General features: G+C 37.1%; 1 protein-coding gene and 1 non-coding gene across 3 annotated transcripts in view; one reads left to right on the forward strand and one right to left on the reverse strand.

Moving 5' to 3' along the window:
• Positions 1-20,518, reverse strand: part of LOC105034621 (DNA-directed RNA polymerases II, IV and V subunit 11-like) — a 46,753-nt gene extending 26,235 nt beyond the window's left edge. For both annotated transcript variants that reach the window (XR_012137190.1, XM_073249426.1), the window contains exons 1-4: positions 20,366-20,518; positions 20,134-20,223; positions 19,887-19,965; positions 19,697-19,792 (exon numbers count right to left, since the gene is read on the reverse strand). Coding sequence is in view for 1 of the 2 variants with exons in the window: in XM_073249426.1 (XP_073105527.1) it covers positions 19,697-19,792; positions 19,887-19,965; positions 20,134-20,223; positions 20,366-20,418 (318 nt within the window). In the remaining variant the exon portion in view is untranslated. The remainder of the gene's footprint in view (positions 1-19,696; positions 19,793-19,886; positions 19,966-20,133; positions 20,224-20,365) is intronic.
• On the forward strand, positions 829-934 carry LOC114913094 (small nucleolar RNA R71). The gene has a single exon (XR_003799134.1). It is a non-coding gene; the product is annotated as a small nucleolar RNA R71 (small nucleolar RNA).
• Positions 20,519-20,801: the final 283 nt, after the last annotated feature.

Genomic DNA, 20,801 nt, shown 5'->3' on the forward strand with positions numbered 1-20,801 from the left:
GTATTGGAGCTCTCAACCATGAATTGCCCTCTCGGATTGCTCTCAGGTTGGCTAGGTAATTTTCCTCCTTCCCTCCTACTGACTGCGGTTGCTAGTTGACCTATTTGGATCTCTAGCTTAGCAATGGATTGCGTGTGGGAGTTAAGGGTTTGGATGTTGACTTCTAATCGTTCTAGCGCTTTTAGAACCTTCTCCTCAAAAGCTAAGCTGTGACCAGTGGTAGACGGTTGAGGAGCATTTTGGAACTGGTGGTATGGTCCATGCCTATATATCGGGTTCTGATAGTTAGGTCTAGGTACAGCAGGGCCAACCACTAACTGTGGTCTCCAGAAAAAATTTGGGTGGTTTCTCCAGCCGAGATTATAAGTATTCGAATATGGATCACTTCCTGATCTACGAGCTTGTTGGGTTTGAGCTTGCTGGACCTGCTCGTGCAAAAACTCAAGAAATTGAAGTACGATTGGGCATTCACTAATAAAATGGGTCGGGCTTGCACATAATGCACAAACATCTTAGACTGGGTTAGGCAGAGTCGAAGAATGTCCAGTATTCAGAAGACGGTCTAATTTTTGAGACAACTCATCTACCTTACTGTGGATATCCATAACGTTTCCAATCTGATAGATTCTACCTCTTTTCTGTTGAGACATGGGTTGTTCTCTAGAAATGGCAGAGATATGATGCAAGGATTTCTCACTCAATGTTTCAAAAAGCTGCCAAGCCTCATCCTCACTCTTTAGCATGATGTCCCACCACACGATACATCGATCATTTGTCGGTTTCTCCGATAGACCATTGTAGAAACACTGAACAAGTTGTCATTTGGGGACAGCATGGTGGGGGCATTTACGAATAAGATCTCTTAACCTTTCTCATGTCTCGTGAAAAAGTTCACCATCCAATTGGAAAAAACTAGTGATGGCTTTTCTAATTTGATTTGTTTTTCTAATTGAAAAGTATTTCTTGAGGAATTCTCTCTGAAGATGGTCCCAAATTGCAATGATTATGGAATCTAGGGAGTTTAACCAATGGTTGGCTTTGTCCTTAAGTGAAAAAGGGAACAGTTTCAACTTGAGGGCATCATCGGAGAAGTTTTGGATTTTTACTGTGGAGCATATCTCAAAAAATTCGTCCAAGTGTTTATACGGATCATCATTCGTCAGTCCATAGAATGATGGTAGCATTTGGATAATGTTAGACTTGATTTCGTATTGTGCCGCCTCCACAGGAGGAGGCTGAATACATGACGAGTAGGTGTAAGATGAGGGGTAAAATACTCCCTCAATTGTCATGGTGGGTCAGTTTCTTATTTTGGATCCATGATTTTGATTTGGTTTATTCGAATCGTTCTTTCTAGCTTTAAATCTAATGGGTGTAAATCAAATTATAATGATCGACGTCCTAGCATGCACCCAAAAGATCTCACCGAGTTTTAATTTCAATAATTTTTTTTTCTTTTTTGAAAAAGAAGAGGAGAAAAGGAAGAGGGAAAAGAGTTCTAAAGAAGAGAATCTAAGGAGTTCTAATGCTAAGAAGATAGAGAAGAATTAATTAAATTTGATGTTTTTAGTTAACAATCAAGTGGTTCAATTAATCATATCTATAGGTTACCCTAGATCTAGACAGCTCCTAACTTCCAAAGTCATCTTCAAGCACTCCAAGTAGCAGACTAGCCGCTCAACTGGTCAGGTAAGTGTAAGGTTGGTAGGGGTCCCCCCGTTGCTTTCCTTAGACACCAACTGCGTTGGCCAGGTAAGCGAACGGAACCAATTAATAAACCACCTTCCTTCGGGATGTAATCTCTGAACCACTTTCTTAAACACCAGTTAAACTGACTAACCTAAACCCAGTCCAACTTTTAGGATTCCTTGTCCTACTGAGCTCGAGGATCCTTAGAGGTCAACGTCTAATCGATTTTAAATTAGAGGTTTAGGTCAATGCGATTACAAGATAGTGATTTGTAGGCCAAAGAAGGGTGATGAAATCCCCACCTTATATTGATTAGAGTTTTGCCCTTAAGATTTTTTATAGAAATATGCAATGCAAAAAGAAAAAGTGTCCAAACATATTAAGTAGCTTTTAAGATTTAATTGGTTTATTTATATTAGTCAAGTGTTATGTGGTGTCTTTGTATTCTTTTTATATTATGTTATCTTTAAGCAAGAAGGAATAGAAGGTAAGTTTTAAATTAGGTTAATTAGGTATGAGAAGATCTAGCAAATCTAATTAAATAAAAAGTAAATAATGCTAAGATTAAAAGGCAAGTAGGTAGCCTACAAATAAAGCAACAAATCAAATCTACTTTTAGGACAATAAATTATTCTAAACTATGGAAAGCAGTAAATCACTAAAAATAATGGGCAATAATAAATAAGTAATTACTCACTATGCAAATAAAGTAATCTCACAGTTAAGAATAAAAGGTAACTACATAATCTAAATAAAAGGCAAAGAATCTAATCTACTTAGGAAGCAAGAAATCACTAATTATATAAAACAGTAAATTATTCTAACCTATAGAAAACAGTAGATCACTAGGCAATAGAAAGTAGAAAATTTTTCTATGCATGCAAATAAAGAAATCTAGATATAAAATAGTAAATCTACCATATACGAAAAGCAATATGAGGCAGAAATTTTTCAAAAAGAATAAATAGAACGTAATTAAGCAATTAAAATAAATTAACTAACAATAAAAGGCAAACTACTAATCAGCAAAATAAAATATGAAAAGCAAGAGTACAAGAGAAAGAAATAATCAACTAGAAATATAAAACAGTAAAGCATATAAGGCAGTCAAGCAATCTAAAGTAAGAAATAAAAATCTAAAAAGCAGTAAAATATTTTTTTGTTATTTTGTAGATTTTTTTTATTTTTTTTTAAAACAATCGCGCTAAGATCCCCGACAACGGCTTCAAAATTTGATGCGTGTCGTAGCACACCAAAATTAACCCTACTCACTGCTATGTAAATAGGGTGAGTCGGGATCGTATCCGCAGGGATCTTAGTTGATTGTTTCGAAAATGCAAAAGAAAAAAATAATAGATTGTAAGAAACTAAGAAAGAAGCATGAAAATTATAATAAAATTATTTTTCATTAATCAAATAAAGAAACGTACATAAAGAAAAGAAATAAAATTACGATACAAAACAACTAAACCAAATTGATCTTCTTGCTGCGTCCGATGGTGGATGTGTTTCCTTGAATCTTTCGTCTTCCTCCGTGTAGACAGCGGCAAAATGGCTGGAAGGCTTGGTCTAGAAACTCCAAAGAAGAAAGGTTGATGGAAGCGGGTATGTAGAAGAGAAAGGGTAGCAGCACTAAGATTAGGATCTCTCCTAGATTTGATGGGATATGAAAAAAAGATCTGTGGAGGAATATAGTATCGTGCTAGGGTTAGTACTATTGGGAAATGTGTCCCAAAAAGCCAATCGTCAAGCTGTTGATGGTTGAGCAACCAAGTATTGTAATTGATTTGTTAATAAATAAAATATATTTGGCATTTTCATCATAAGCTTTCATCTTCTAATGAACTCCGTTGTTATGATGAAGTCCTTAGGACTATTTAAGTTCGATAAAGAGAGGATTTATCGATTAGTCCTTAAAACTGTTCACGACCAAATGATAGGCTGTTAATAAGGACGACAGCTTCTATCAAGCATAGGTCGCTGTAGGCCATATGGGTTGGTTGTCCTCTTAACCAAGGAGTGTGGAGACACTGGTATGGCATACAGGTGAGATGTAAGGGTACATCGTCATTGAACGTGACCAACTCCAGAGCATTCTGCTGTCGAGAATGTCTCTGATGGGATATAGGTATAAGTGTCCCTTAGACTTGAGATCACCTCAGTGACTTGCAAGCAACTCACTGTGCTTTGGTACCGGACTAACTGAATTTCTAATTCAGGGACGGAAGGCTTCTGGGCACAGTCAAGTACTTGCGAAGTCAGAGTGTGATCAAGATGGGATTGACCACTCCAAGAGTTGGAGAAGAATGAGTCGCTGTATTTCAATTTAGCAAAACCTTGGCCAGGGTAATCCATCAGATGGATTTGATATTTTGAAATACAATGTGGACAACCTGATCAGAGTTGACAGTTGAGCTCTGGGGTGTCCTATGATCATTTTGGTCAAGGGGATGAATTATATGAAAACTATATCCGCATGGGTTCTAAGGATGTTGTTCTACACATTCGACCTATCCGGTCGTCGGGTATCATTGCTAGATGGTCACTTCGATTGGTATAGGAATTTATTCCTATGCTACCGGCTTAGGTTCGGACCTATGAGGTCACACACATTAGAGTTCATGATCCGATCGGATGGTTGATCAACGATTAAGAATCGTTCTAGGGTTAAATGATCAATACGATTGATATTTAACCCAGTGCAAGTGTTGCTGGAGGATCGATTAGCAATTTGATTGCTAATTGGCTTAATTTGATTAAGCCAATGGGCTGAGATTAAGTCTAATTAAATATGATTTAATTAGATTTGGTTTGGGCTTGATTGGATCAAGTCCAATTAGTTTATTGGATAAGCCAAGTGCAAGGAAAAACTAGTCCTAGTTCAACTAGGACTTGGGTCAATCTAATTTCTAATTTGATTAGAAAATTAAATCAGATTTAAATCTAATTTAATCTGATTAAATTAGGTTCTTAATTAGGTTAAGACCTATTTTAATTGGGTTGATCTAATTTTGATTTGATTTGGTTTGGAAAACCAAATTAAAACAAGTTATGAGACAGAATCCTAGTAGGACTAGGATTCCACCTTGCACCACATAAACCTTCTCCACGCCCTCTCTCTTATTCAACGCCAATCTCCACTTATTTTGTGCGACAAAAGCCCTCTCCCAGATCTCTCCCACGTTCACAAAAGGTCTCCTCTCTTCTTTCTTACATGGAAGGTGATTTGGATCAAATCTAAAAAGAATAAGTTTGGATTTCGAATTCTATGAGATAGAGTTTTAGAAATCCAAAACTCTTTCAATTTTGCACCGAATTTATCCAAATTTTTTTTGGAATTTTCGTGGCTTTTAGGGTTTACATTGTGCACCCTTTTCTGTTGATCCATCCACGAAAATATGAAGGAGGTGCTCAAGAGTTGGGCGTCCCTTTACTTGCCATGTTTGGATAAGCCTTGACTAGGTGTTTGACCTAGACAAGGACTCTATCATATCTCTCTATATAAGACGAGTTTCTTCGTGAAATTTTAAGGGGAGATAGATATTTGAGAGACCTTTCTGCCATCCAAAAATCAGAGAGAAATACCTTTGGGTCGTGGAGATATAAAAGACGCAAGTTTGGGTGTCTAGAGAGAAAAACGTGAAGAAGAAGAGGGTCTTCTTCTAGGGTTTTTATTTTCATATCTTTCCTCCTTCCATCTTGAGTTTCCTGAGAGCGTCTCAGATCTGAAACTCCTTCTTCTACTTTCCATCTTTGGAAGAGTCCAAATCAAGAAGAAGGAGGCACCTGATCAACCATCAAAGAAGGATCAGCGCAGTACTAGCATACTGTGCTGATTTCCTGAAGCAGGACTTCTGATCGAGATTCGTGGGCTCGTGTGGACGACTCCTAGAGGCCGGACGCGTGTGCGGCTTGCAACATCATCCTTAAGCCCGGATCAGCGAGGTTAGAGCGTCTAACTTGCAAGGTAATAGATCTGATCTATTATTTAATACATACATTAGATGTAGCTAGTATAGAAACATGTTGATATGATCAACATGTAGTTCATACTATATTTATATATATTTTAATTTTTGATTTAATGCTATGTAATAATCATGTAATAGGATCTTAGATCTAGGGATTTTCTGATCTTAGAAAATAAATTTTGATTTATTTTAGTCTTCCGCTGTATGATCTTGAAAAATTTTCAAGATCTAACCCTGAAACCCTAGATCTGGTTCCTTCAAGTACCTCCCCTAGACTTATGGAAAAGAAGAAGAGAGAGAGAAAGAGAGAAACTTGAAGAGAACTTAGGGTTGGTTTGATTGAAAAAGATGGAGGCCTTGGGGTTCTATTTATAAAGTGGAGAGGCTATGGTTTCATGAAAAGAAAGGTGGGAGCGTGAATAAGGACCCTTGGATCTTCATATTGGTTCTTCTCCATTGATCTTTAAGTCGTGTTCACATTGAAATAGGAGCTGGTTGTCTGATTTACTCAAGTCTGATCCAATTTGAGTCTAATTTGAGTCATATGAATCCAAACTCCCAATTACCTATAAAATAGACTAGAGAGCATCAAATTCCAATAAAATAACATCAAATATTAGAATATTTAGTGCCTCTAGTGACTTAAATTAAGTATTTAGCACGGCTAGCAAAAATTTGATTTCTGTGTCTTGTTTAGCGCAGGATAACTATGTAATTAGTTTTCTAAGAACTACTGTACCATTTATTTTGAAAATAAAATGGTTGAAAGTGGTTTCTTAATTAACAGTCTCTATCAGTTGCATGTTGATGTTTCTGTGAATATAACCGAGTAGGATGTAAATGCCATAGGAAATAAACGATCTAGAGGTGCATATGTGGCACCTTAGGCTAAATCATATAAAAGAAAAAAAGATTAACAAATTGGAGAAAGATGGGCTTTTAGGCTCATTGACCTCTGGGTCTTATCCAATCTGAGTCCTACCTTCAAGAAAAAATGACCAAACTACCCTTTATGGGACTAAAAAAAAGATCACTAAAATACTTACCCTGGTACACACTGACATGTGTGGCCCATTTCATGCGGCAGTCAGAGAAGGTTATCACTACTTCATCACCTTTACCGATGATTACTCATGGTACGGATATGTGTATCTCATGAGACATAAGTCTAAAACCTTTAAAAGATTCAAAGAATTTAGAAATGAAGTAGAAAAGCAAACTGAAAAACTCCTTAAGATTCTTCGATCAGATCGAGGAGATGAATATCTTAGTGAAAAATTTCTCAGTTATCTCAAAAAATATGGTTTAGTCTCACAATGGACTCCATCTGAAATGCCTCAACTCAACGAAGTTTCAGAATGAAAAAATCGAACCCTATTAGATATGGTTCGATCCATGATGAGCTTCACTGACCTTCCTACATTTCTTTGGAGACAGTTTATTAACAGCGAATTATGTATTGAATAGGATTTCTTCTAAAAGCATTCCTATCACACCATATGAGATATGATATGGTAAGAAACCAAGTCTGGGTCATCTCAGAATTTAAGGTTGTCCGACCTATATCAAAAGATAACCAGCGGACAAGTTAGAAGCCAGGTCTTTAAAGGCTCATTTTATCAGATATCCTAAGGAGTCTTTAGGATATTATTTCTATATTTTAGAGGATCGTAATGTGATTGTGAGCCGGTATACCATCTTTCTTAAAAAATAATTTATTCAAGATGGAGGCATAGGAAGACATATTAAGCTCGAAGAGAGAGTCTCTGAAGAACAACGAGCTTTAAAACCTGAAGAACCCATTCAACCGAGCCAATACACGCATCTCCTCTACCTCGTAGATTTAATGAGATTTTCCATCCTCCTGATAGATACTTAGGTATTATTACAAAGGATGTAGAGAAAATATTTCTCACAGAAAATGGGATACATGTTGATGACCCCAAGACCTATGATGAGGCGATATCAGATATCGACTCCGAAAAATAATTAGAAGCAATGAAGTCGGAGATTGACTCAATGCAAAACTAAGTCTGGACCTTAATGGATCCACCAAAAGGTATTGTACCTATTAGGTGTACATAGATCTATAAGAGGAAAATAGGTTCGGATGGAAAAATAGAGACCTTTAAGATAAGGCTCATAGCAAAAAGTTATAGTCAACGCAAGGCATTGACTATCAGGATATCTTTTCGCCAGTGGTCATGATGAAATCCATTCAAATATTGCTTGCTATTGCAGCATATCACGATTATGAAATATAATAGATGGATGTGAAAATAATTTTTCTGAATGGATATCTTGAGAAAGATATCTACATGAAGCAGCCTCTGGGTTTCACTTCCAGTGATGATGATCACAAAGTCTGCAAAATGCAAAAGTCTATTTACGAACTTAAGCAAACATCTTAGAGTTGGAATATTCGTTTTAATAATGTAATCAAATCATTTGATTTCATCAAGAACGAGAAGGAACCATGTCTGTTCAAAAAGATCAATGGGAGTACTGTCACTTTCCTTATACTGTATGTGGATGACATACTCCTTATTGGGAATGATATTCTCATATTGACTTCAGTCAAATGATGATTGTCTAAGGAATTCTCCATGAAGGACCTTGGGGAAGTATCCTTTATTTTGGAGATTAAGATCTATAGAGATAGATATAAGAGGATGCTAGGATTTTCATAAAAAATGTATATAGAGGAGGTAAAGAGGTTCGGTATGGAAAACTCCAAGAGGAGATTTGTGCCCTTTAGGCATGAAATTCATCTCTCCAAGAAAATGTGCCTCAACACACTGAAAAAGATAGAACACATGAGCAAGATCTCTCATGCATCGGCTATAGAGAGCCTTATGTATGCCATGCTATGTACACGACCTAATATAGCCCATGCTATGAGTGCCACAAACAGATATCAGTCGAATCCAGACGAAGAGCACTGGACATCTATGAAATGTATCCTTAAGTACTTGAGAAGAAATAAAGATATGTTCCTGATCTTTGAAGGTGGAGAATTGAGGGTGCAGGGATATATTGATTTAGACTTTATGTCTGATATTGATATTCGAAAGTCGACATCAGGCAGTGTATTCTTATGCAACAGTGGTGCTGTGAGTTGGAAGTATTCCAAGCAGCCTGTCATAGCGGACTCCACCACAGAAGCAGAGTACATCACTGCATCGAAAGCTGCGAAGGAGGCATTCTGGTTCAAAAAGTTTGTTGCGAAACTGGATGTGATGCCATCAGAGATCATTCTCCTCTACTGCGAAATAACGGTACCATAGCACTTGCTAAGGAGTCGAGATCTCATCAAAAGTCCAAGCACATCAAGCGATGATTCTACCTAATCCACGATTATCTTGAGAAAAAATACATCGAGATATGAGCAAACACTACTAACAATGTGGCTGACCCACTGACAAAGCAGCTGAGCCAAGAAAAGACTGAAGTCCATCTTGAAAAGATGGGACTTAGATATGTGGCCAATTGACTTTAGTACAAATAAAAATTTATTAGATGTATGCCCTAGAAGCCAATCGGACCGACACATGTAATCTTTCTAAGGGCATAGTTTATAATCTAGACTTATTAATGAAATAAAATTCGAATTATTTATCCATTCATATTGTGTAATGTATCTATGAATCGCTCAATGAATTAACAAGATGATAATACATTCTTAAAAATTAAAAATTTGAGACAGGTATCATTGATGGTTAATTTATAAACTACTTCTGACCGTAGGATCATCATGAAAATGATGATCGATCCAGATAGATTGGTTCACAAATCACTTCCTTATAGATAGATAAATCTCGAATTTACAGTGTGGGGATACCGAATGAGAGTGTAGGTGCTTGCTAGAGAACAAAGATGCCGAGAGTAACCAACACGAGTAGTCACTTGATATCTACCTTCTCGTCGTGACATACTCAATGCTGCAGTAGTATGAATAGTTCTTCGACCTGCGGTGCCTCAGCTATTCACAATGAGATTGCTGTAGTTTGACACACCATAATTCGATCTCCTAGTCATATAGAAAATTCAAGTGTATGTTGACTGCAGTAGGTTCATTGTAGAAATCGGATGTGCACCTATATGGGATCTATCAATCTTAGTAGTTAAAGAAAAGTCATATGAGGATCATGAAACTGAGTTCAAAAGTCTATGACCATGGCAAATGATGAAAAGGAGTTTCCATGAGGATTCACTAAGAACTCAGATTGATTGAATATTATATACGACAAGATCAGATTGACGAGTTATCCATAACCTTAATCTTATCGGGACTCACGATAAAAGAATCGAACTATAGGCAACTGCACCTAGAGGTTTATCTATTCAGTTCTACTGGATCGCCACTACATATTGCTAGGTGTCACTAATGGATCGTAGGACCAACTAAGAATTATTCTGATGATCAAAAATTTTCAAATTGACTGAATTGGAAAGGATTTCAATCTATCGAAAGGAGTTTCAATGATATTGTTGATGGGGATCATAATATATCCTACTACCAGATAGAATTGAACCTATGAGATCACACAACAAAATATTTGATCTAGGATCGTACAATTAGACTCATGTGGTTCCAATTAGGATTGGATTTGAGAAATCCTATTGGGTTTAGAAAAACCAACCCAAAATCCTCTTTAGACTTGAATCCCTATGAGATGGAGATTAGACCATGTCAAATGCAAGCAATATGGGCAGCCAAAAGTTGGTTTTTCCTCATAAATAAAGTTGGAAGAAATTGAGCTTAAGCCCAATTGGATTGGATCCATAGGGCGCCAACTGTTGGCACCCCCTTGACCTACTATGATAAGGAATTGGAGACTAGGATAGGGCGCACACCCCATCAGGGTTTAGCGCCAATTATGGCAGCTAGGAGGCACCCAAGAGTCCTAATAAGAGTTGGTTTTGGGTTCCTTATGAGATAAGAATTTAATTTGATCAAATTCCTAAACCAAGCAGGACTCTTTTCGGCCTGTAAAAGGAGCTTCAGCTGTGATCTCTAAAGACATAAGAAAGCAACCAAAAACCCTAGCCTTCCTAGCTCTCCATGCCCCACTCTCCCTTTCTTCCTCACGCCCATGCGTAAAGGGTTGGGCATCCTTATGTTTCCACACCCAAAGGTTAGGCATCTTCTTCCTTCTACACACCAAGATTCGAGGTGCCGATTTGAGAGAAGTTCTCTCATCTTCTTCCTTCTTTCTTGAAGTTACTTGCTGGTTTCTTGGTGAAGAAACAAAGAGGAGCTTTCCTACATCTGTTCCATGGATACCTATAAAGACCGGACACTTGTGTGGCTCAAAAGAAACCGAAGAAATATCTACGATCATCAATTGTGGTGAATAACTACCCGTGCAAAGATGAAGATGAGATCTCTATGTTTTTACTTTAATAAAATTTTATTTACTGCATATAGATCTTAAAAATATGATAGGGATGATCCTATAAGATAAGATCTAGAAGATGCATGTTAAATAAATATGCTTCCACTACTTGTATGAAAATTTTTAGTATTCTAGCATGCATGCTGTCCTAATTTTTCCTTTACCATCTATATCCACATCTACTTTCTTAAGGATATAGATTGGATACAGATTCGAATATAGATATTAGTTAGATGCTTAAAGTTGTTTTCATATCTAGATAGATTTAAATACAAGAACAAATCCAGAAGGATATCAGCTCCACTTTCACCCCTAGCTAGTGGTGAAAAGAGAAATTATATCTTAGATCTTTGCTTATTGGTTCCATGATTATGAAGGCAACCACTACTTTTAATCAATAGATATTGTCTCAAAACCAGAAATACAATGGAAATGAATTTGAACTTATATTGTCCATTATAATTAAGCATCATGTAATGAGGAGCAAAAAGGATTTCGGAAAATTGATTTAGCTTCTTGCAAGGGATGCCAAATATTAAGAATAAAATATAGAATCATGGTGAATATCATAATGAGTTGTCAAGATCATGACTACTATGGTAAGCATGACCTCAAAGATTCCAAGATCAGAATATCATGACTATTATGGTCAAAATATCATGACTATTCTCAAGGATTCCAAGATCATAATATCATAGCTATTATGGTCGTAAATATCATGGCTATTATGGTAGTGATTACTATAGAGATTCCATGATCAAATTTACCATACTTATTTGATTATTAGACACAATTGTATAGCTTCCATATGTGTTTGGATACAATTGTAAAGCTACCATAGTAGCTTTCTCTTTTAGTCTATTTAAAGAGTTGTATTCATGAAGATGAAAATGAGAAATACAAAATTATCTTTTTCATTAACATGGTATCAGAGCCAAAATCCTAACCAAAGCAAGTAACCACCACCCCCTTTCTTTATCCAGCCGCTATCTTCTTTCTGCCTCCCATCATCTCCGAACCCTTTCAGCCCCTGCCGACCACCAGATCTATCCCAAAATCAGATCTGCAAATCTACCATACCGCCATCCAGATCAGTCCTTTTACAGCCTACTACTTGTGTCTTTATGTGTTTACTGGTTTGTGCCTTTCAATGCAGATTTCTTGCAATGATTGTGGAGTTTGTTTTGATAGGATGTAGGTTATGTGATAATAACTTATAGATTAAAAGTCTCTAATAGGAATGATTGGGCTGATCCCAGATTATTTGTGGTAGCATGATGCGAGTTGTGGAGGTGTGAGGGTGTAGTTTGTTATGGTATTGTTCAGTGAAATATTTGAGTAATGGCATCAGGAGAGGGTCCTAAGAGTGTTGAAGTGGTGTCCTCACATTAGAAATTAATTGACATGATGCTAGCTGGTGATGGATCCAATTTTGTGGAATGGCATTTTTTTGTCAAGGTCATTGTTGGAGGACTTGGCAAGGAAGAATACCTCACTGAGTTATGTCCTGAGGGAAAAAAGAAAGCCAAACTATGGTTGACTGAAGATAAGAGACTATTTTTTCAGATTGTCAATTGCATTGATAAAAAGATGGCTCTCTCAATGCAGCATATTACTACGGTGAAAGAGTTATGGGAGTTATTGCATCAGTATTTTTCTGGAACTAGAAATATGAGAAGGTTATATAGTTTAGCTCAAGAGGTGAGTCGCCAAGTCAGAATGGGCTAAGTATCATAAAGTATTACTATGAGTATAAACGAGCCATTGAAGATTTTTATACAGCAATGCCGATCTCCACTGATATAGCTATGATGGTGCAGCATGAGAGACTATTTGTATTTGGTTGGTTGTCTGAATTGGATACAGAGTACGAGGTGATTCGATCACAGTTATTGGCCAACAAAGATGTGGATTCCTTGTTCGATGTTGTCACTACTGTACTCAATGCTGCCCAGGAGAGTACCTTAGGTACTAAGGACATGTCTGGTAGATCTACCCTTGTATCTCAGAATAATGGTAGTGGTGGATATAGAGGGAGAGATGGAGGACGTGGTGGTAGAGGAGGATGTGGAGGTAGAGGATATGATGGTCGTGGGAGCCAGAGGGTGTGCTATAACTGTGGAGAATCGGGATATTTTCATCTTCAGTATCCTAAACCTCCACAGGCACAGTAGATGCAGCCTCAGTATCAGGCATCCAGATTTGCTCATACTGTATCACATCTAATTGATTCAGCTACTCATCACCCAAAGGGTCACATCGTAGTCATGTCTGATGAAGAGTTTGCAAGGTACACCCAATTTCAGCAGTCTCGACAGTCAACATCCTCCTCTAAAGCTACTCTAGTCAAGACAGGTAATCCCGTCGCCTACCTTTCATCCTCATCCCGAGACTGGATCATTGACTCAGGTGCCACCAACCACATGACAGGTGATCAAGGTATCTTATCCCATTATAAACTGTCTGATGAATACTTTAATGTAACACTAGCAAATGGATCTACTACCAAAATTTTAGGTAGTGGAGATACATCCATTATCGATACATCCATTACTTCTTCGCTACCCTTGTCTTCTGTATTATATCTTCCTAAATTTCTTTTTAACTTGATGTCTGTTAGCCAAATCACTAAAGTCTTAAATTGTTGTGTTATATTTTTTCCTGGCTACTTTTTGTTTCAGGATCTATCGACTCGGAAGATCCTTAGTAAGGGAAGCGAGTCAAATGGGTTGTATCTGCTGAATTACGTTACTACTACTATCCCATCTAGTATTGCATCTACCGTTAGGTCTGACATCTCTCCATTCCAACTTCATTGTCATCTTGGTCATCCATCCTTAGAAATCTTGAAGAAAATGTGTCCTGAGTCAAGTTCAGTAATTAATTTGCCTTGTGAGTCGTGTGAGTTTACTAAACACCATCGGATGTCATATCCTCCAAGAGTGAATAAACGAGCCTTGTCTTCTTTTGATCTTGTTCACTCTGATGTCTGAGGTCCATGTCCTGTTACTTTCAAGCCTGGCTTTCGATATTTGTAACTTTTGTTGATGATTATTCAAAAAGTACTTGGTTATATATAATGAAATCCCGATCAAAGTTATTTTATACTTTTTCTGCTTTTTGTTCCGAAGTTCGTACTCAATATAATTACAATGTTCGTATTCTTCATGCGATAATGCCAAAGAATATTTTTCTAATCAATTTACCACCTATATGACACAGAATGGCATTATCCATGAAACATCATGTGTTGTTACCCCTCAACAAAATAGAATAGCTGAGAGGAAGAACCGTCATCTTATGAAAGTTGCTAGAGCCTTAATGTTTCAAATGAGAATACCTAAAATATTTTGGGTAGGTGTGGTTCATACTACTGCATTTCTTACAAACCGTATGCCGTCCTCTGTTCTTAATGGTCGTGCACCTTATACAGTTTTGTTCCCCACTCGGTCATTGTTTTTCATTACTCCAAAGACATTTGGCTGCACTTGTTTTATACAGGATATGAGATCCCATGTCAGTAAGTTGGACCCTCGATCACTAAAGTGTGTCTTTCTTGGATACTTCGGTACACAAAAAGGGTACCGATGTTATTCTCCTATGCTAGGTCGATATCTTGTGTCTCGAGATGTCACCTTCTTTGAATCGAGTCCTTTCTTTGCTAGTCCCTCTCCTTCTACTTCTGAGATGGATTCTATGGAAGATTTTCTGATCTACACAGTCAATTATCTCACTCCTACAGCTTCATTTGATCCACCTCGTCCTCCCATTACTCATGTACACCCATCATGATAAACCTTCCCAGTCAGTTGTTGCAGGTCCTAAACCAGCAGATCCACCAATGGCTATCCCATTCCTACCGGCTTCCGCGTTGTCTAATTCTAATCTTGATCTACCTATTGCTCTCAGAAAAGGTAAACGCAATTGTACATATCCTATTTCATCCTTTGTTTTCTATAACCATTTATCACAGTCAACCCGCTCCTTTGTTACCTTTCTTGATTCTATGACTATTCCTAAGACATTAGATGAGGCATTGTCACACAATGGCTAGAGGACAGCTATGGAGGAAGAAATGTCGGCTCTTGAGGCTAATGGCACTTGGGACCTAATTTCTCTCCCATCAAATAAGCATACTATTAAGGTGTAAGTGGGTATATGTGGTGAAGATGAAGGCTGATGGTTCTATTGATAGATTGAAAGCTCGTTTAATAGCTAAAAGATATGCCCAAACTTATGGTGTGGATTATACTTATACTTTCTCTCCTGTGGCTAAGATGACATTTATTCGCATATTTATTTCTTTAGCTACTATTTATTGTTGGCATTTGTATCAGTTAGATGTCAAGAATGTATTTCTTCATGGTGATTTGTAGGAAGAAGTGTATATGGAGCAACCCTTTGGGTTTGTTGCTCACAGGGAGTACGGTAAGGTGTGCAAATTAAAAAAAATCATTATATGGGTTGAAGCAGTCTTCCAGAGCTTGGTTTGGCAGATTCAGTGATGTGGTGATAAAGTTTAGCATGAAGAAGAGTTTATGTAATCATACTATGTTTTTCAAACATACTAACAGTGGTTGTATTTTATTGATTGTATATGTTGATGATATTGTGATTACAAGGAGCGACGCACAGGATATTTCTTCACTAAAGAAGTTTCTTCAGGCAAGTTTTCAAACAAAAGATTTAGGACAACTGAAATACTTCCTTGGGATTGAACTAGCTTACTCAAAGAAAGGTATATTTCTTTCTCAAAGAAAATATGTTCTAGATCTTTTGACAGATACTGGTCTACTTGGAGCAAAGTCTTGCAAAACTCCTATAGATCCAAATGTCAAACTTGTAGTAAATGAAGGGGAGATGCTTACTGAACCAGAGAAATACAGAAAACTTGTTGGAAAACTCAACTACCTCACAATCACTCGATCAGATATTGCATTTTCTGTGAGTGTATTAAGTCAGTTCATGACAGCACCTACTACTGTATATTGGGATGCCTTAATCTGTATAGTGAGATACTTAAAAGGAACCCCAGAAAAGGATATTGTGTATGGAGATCATGGTGGTATACAGATTGAGGGGTTCACTGATGCTGATTGGACAGGTTCGCCTAATAATAAAAAGTCTACAACAGGATACTGTGTATTTATGGGAGAAAATTTAATATCTTGAAAGAGTAAGAAGCAAAATATAGTCTCTCGATCAAGTGCAGAATCAGAATACCAAGCCATGACACAGACAACATGTGAATTGATGTGGATTCAACATCTTCTAAAAGAGATTGGTCTTATCGATTCTTCTCCTATGAAGCTGTGGTGTGATAATTAGGCAGCTATGCATATTGCCTCAAATCCAATGTTTCATGAGAGGATGAAGGACATCGAAATTGATTGTCACTTTATGAGGGAAAAGATTCAGTAAAAGCTCATTTCCACCAGTTACATATACTCAGAGAATCAACTGGCCGATTTATTTACAAAGAATCTTATCCGGACTAGGATTGATTACATTTGTGACAAGCTGGGCATGATTAATATTTATGCTCCAGCTTGAGGGAGAGTGTTAAGAATAAAATATAAAATCATGATGAATATCATAATGAATTGTCAAGATCATGACTACTATAGTAAGCATGACCTCAAAGATTCCAAGATCAGAATATCATGACTATTATGGTCAAAATATCATGACTATTCTCAAGGATTTCAAGATCAAAATATCATGGCTATTATGGTCAGAATATCATATCTATTATGGTCGTAAATATCATGGCTATTATGGTAGTGATTACTATAGAGATTTCAGGATCAAATTTACCATACTTATTTGATTATTAGACACAATTGTATAGCTTCCATATGTGTTTGGATACAATTGTAAAGCTACCATAGTAGCTATTCCCTTTTAGTCTATTTAAAGAGTTGTATTCATGAAGATGAAAATGAGAAATACAAAATTATCTTTTCCATTAACACCAAACAGTAAGGCGATCTTATTATTTGGGTAAGTCTTGGAATTAAAATAAAAGAGAGCAAATAGGAACCATCATGTTGTTTTTATGAATTTGTGACATGCCAAGAGAGCTTATGTGATCAGCAATGGAAAAATCCATGCTAAAATCTCCAAGAAGATGACCAGGAAGTTCTCCATAGACAATAGTCATTTGCTCTGTATCATCTTTAAGTCCCTACCAATTTGCAATTGTTATAGATGCACTGAGTGCTGGAAATTTTTTTTTTTTTTGAATGTTGACATTCAAGAAAATATTTTATAGGTTAATGGGGCCAGAAAAGGCATGGCACTATTTTAAAATGCTGGAAGGAAGAATCTAAAGATCAGTGGTTCAGAACTAGCTGAACCAAAATACAGAGCACAACATGGATTATAATTTGCATACAGTCAAGCTGAGAATGCAATTCAATTTGAGGAATGATTGAGATTCCCTCCAAACTTGCTTTTTTTTCTACATTGCTTTTGTTCTGAAAAAGAATTTACAGGCCAAAAATTTATGGTCTGAAACAAGAGATATTGTTGGTTAGAACCGTTTTACCACATGTACCTTGGACCATCCAAAAAAAAGTCAACACATCATCCAACAAAAAGTAAACTTTTTTCATTCAAACCAGCAAAAGATGTCAGCTAGTTAACCACGATTAATACTAAACCATTTTCCATTTAAAGTCTTCAACCAAGCTTGGATAACAATGAACCTTTTACCAATAATGGATGATGTGTTGATTTATTATTGGATGGTCCAAGGTACACATGGTAGAACGGTTCTAACAAATAATTTCTCCTAAAACAGGTTTAAAGTAGAATAATTAAGTGGGTTATTTAAAACAAACGAGGAAGGATCAGAACCTTGTGTGGTGAACAAAATAATCCATGAAAATCATAGCATGAGGATCTTTGGAGAATGTTTGATAAAGCCAGGAATTAACTTTATCAATTTGTACATAAAATTAAGATTAGGGGTAGAACCACATAGAATTAAGAGTGAAAGAACTACATGAGATGGATTGGACATTTGTAACCAAAGCCAAAACGGACTTTATAATGAAGTCCCAAACAAAAGCATCAAAGAGGCAGCGAGGAAGGTAAAAGACTGAGAACTTAGAGTGGAAGAACCCGAAAGCAATCCTAATTAAAACTCACCTTTGTTATGAGGTAACAGCAAAGCAGGAACCATATGGCCAATTAATAATTAAAAGATTGGAGGCGTTATGTAGGTTTACCAAAAAAAACAAAGGACAAATACGGAAAATGAAAACCCTTTGTTGCACATGGCAAACAAGGAACACAAGCAATCAACCTTCAAAGTTAGCTCACCAATATAATATATTCAGATAGGTAAGTTATCTTTAAACAGGAAAGCACTTCAAATAAAAATTATTAGCCGGTGCATAAATGACAAACACCATCAAACCAAGTAAATGGCAGTCATGTTGGACAATCAAAATATCTACATATCATGTTTAAGGTCTTCCCTATGTCAACCAACGGGCTTGGGTCCACTGCTTGGCATCTGTTTTCTTAAAGCTGGCATTGGGGAGAGGTCCTGAGTTTAAACCCAGCTGGTAGCATTCTCATTATAGTTCAGAAAAAAGAGAAAATTTCTCCTTTTTGTCTACACATGAAGCAACTAACTAAAATTTCTTCAGTTAGACCATGCTAAGATTCATGGTTATAATTCAAACAAAGGAAATATCCTGAGTTTTATAATCTTTTGAATGTAATTCTCATGCAGGCTCAATCAGTGTCGAGAGCCTTTATGACTTCCTGAGTTTCCTTTCGGCACAATATTCTTTTCCAGCTATTGGAACAACCACGTACTTCCATCCATATATAGGACTAAGTTAAGTGGAACTTGAGTTCTAGGGAACAAATTAAATTTGGGAAGTTAAACCTACCTAGTAAACCCATTCCTTTTGAATACTTTTCACTAAATTGCAAAAGTCCAATCAAATGACTCAGATAAGATTATTCTTCCTAGTTAAAATTTTTATAGGGGATCATTCAACCATATGAAGCACCTGAGGTGCCCAATTGGTGTAAGGATAAATTCGTCAGGTCAGCTTCATGAGTTGCCTTTGAGATCAAAGCCATGCTTAGATCTCAAAGCACTTCACCTTGATAAATGGTAACATTTATTTCTCTTTCACTTGATATATTTTAGCTCCATCTTTCTAGGATGCCTGCTTACAGGTTTCAACCATGGCCAAGATCAAAGCTCATATAGCAAATAATACAGTAGTACATAAGTGAAACCTAGTTGAAGTAGATTGTTCCTCCTCATGTGCAAAATTTAAGTAAATTCCACTGGCGATTCAGCCATATGAAATAGTATGCCTTGTAAGCAGATGGGACAAGAAAGCCAAAATTAATCATTCCCCAACACTCATGATAACTTTAGGAGACCAAGAAGAAATTCCCCCTACTCATAAGTTAAATAGGTAAACATCTCGTACATTACTAAATGAAACAGCATATGATCACCACTGTAAGAATGTTCAATTCCAACTTGTCAAAAAGAACTAAATACCAAAGCAGACTAGCCATGTTTGCAGAATAAATAAAAATACCCTGCCAAATCTTGAGTAATAATTTATTCAGAAAAAGTTCAAGAAGACATCAGACCTCAAATGCTTTCTTCAAATGAAGGAGCTCCTTGTCAAGATCATCTACAACCTGAGTGTACGCCTGGGTCGGCGAGGACTGGCTCGTGGTGTGTATCTAATGAAATCCCCACTAGAAATCAGAGCACTCCAAAACCTTTAAAAACAACAACAACAACAACTAAACTCTAGACTCATGCTGACTCACTCACCCTGACTATGATCTTGTATTGCAGAGGGTGCGGAAGCTTGTAGCCGGCGAAAAGCACATTCGGATCCCTATGCAGCTGCCTGCAACACAGAAAAATATCCAATATATATATATATATATATATATATATATATATATATATATATATATATATATATATATATATATATATATATATCATGAAATAGTTACAATCTAAAATTATTAGGAAAAAAGGGATAAAGAGAGAGATTAATTGGAGAACATACATTCTGAGGATATTCCCAATGGTGTGGTCTTCTCTCTCGACGGTAAGGGAAGCGGCATTCACAATCTTGGTGTCTCTCTCGTAGGATACCCTGTTTTTTTTAACCCCTCGAACGTTTATTGCATGGAATATCGTTATTTTTCCACGGAGAAGGAAAGAGGAAAGTGTAATGAGAAGGAAACAAGAAACGAAAGGAAGATAGATGGCGGGATGAAGAGGGAAGGGATCATTACTTCTTGGTGCCTTCGGGGACAACGAAGCGTTCGTAACGATCCGGAGCGTTCATAGTTGCTATTCTCCCGATACTTTTCCCACAGCTTCGTTCCCCGCAGCTGCTCTGCTTCCGTCTCCTCTCCCTCTCCTACCCTCTCCGCTCGCTCGCTCGCTCGGGTTCTGGAAGCTATCGTCGGCCTCAAGGCGCCAGGTAGTGTACTTTAAACACGGAAGCGTCAAACAATGGGCCCTCTCTGGAGTCGGTCGTCAGGGCCGAGTACACGTGTTGACCCGATCATCAGCTGGATTACCTATGAGCTTAACAAATAACTAGTAGCACACCCGTGCGATGCACGGGGACCAAAACAAAAAAAATGATACACACACACACACACACACACACACATATATATATATATATATATATATATATATATGTATGTATGTATGTATGTA

The sequence above is a fragment of the Elaeis guineensis genome, chromosome 15 (genome assembly GCF_000442705.2).
Source record: "Elaeis guineensis isolate ETL-2024a chromosome 15, EG11, whole genome shotgun sequence".
NCBI classification, from domain to species: domain Eukaryota; kingdom Viridiplantae; phylum Streptophyta; class Magnoliopsida; order Arecales; family Arecaceae; genus Elaeis; species Elaeis guineensis.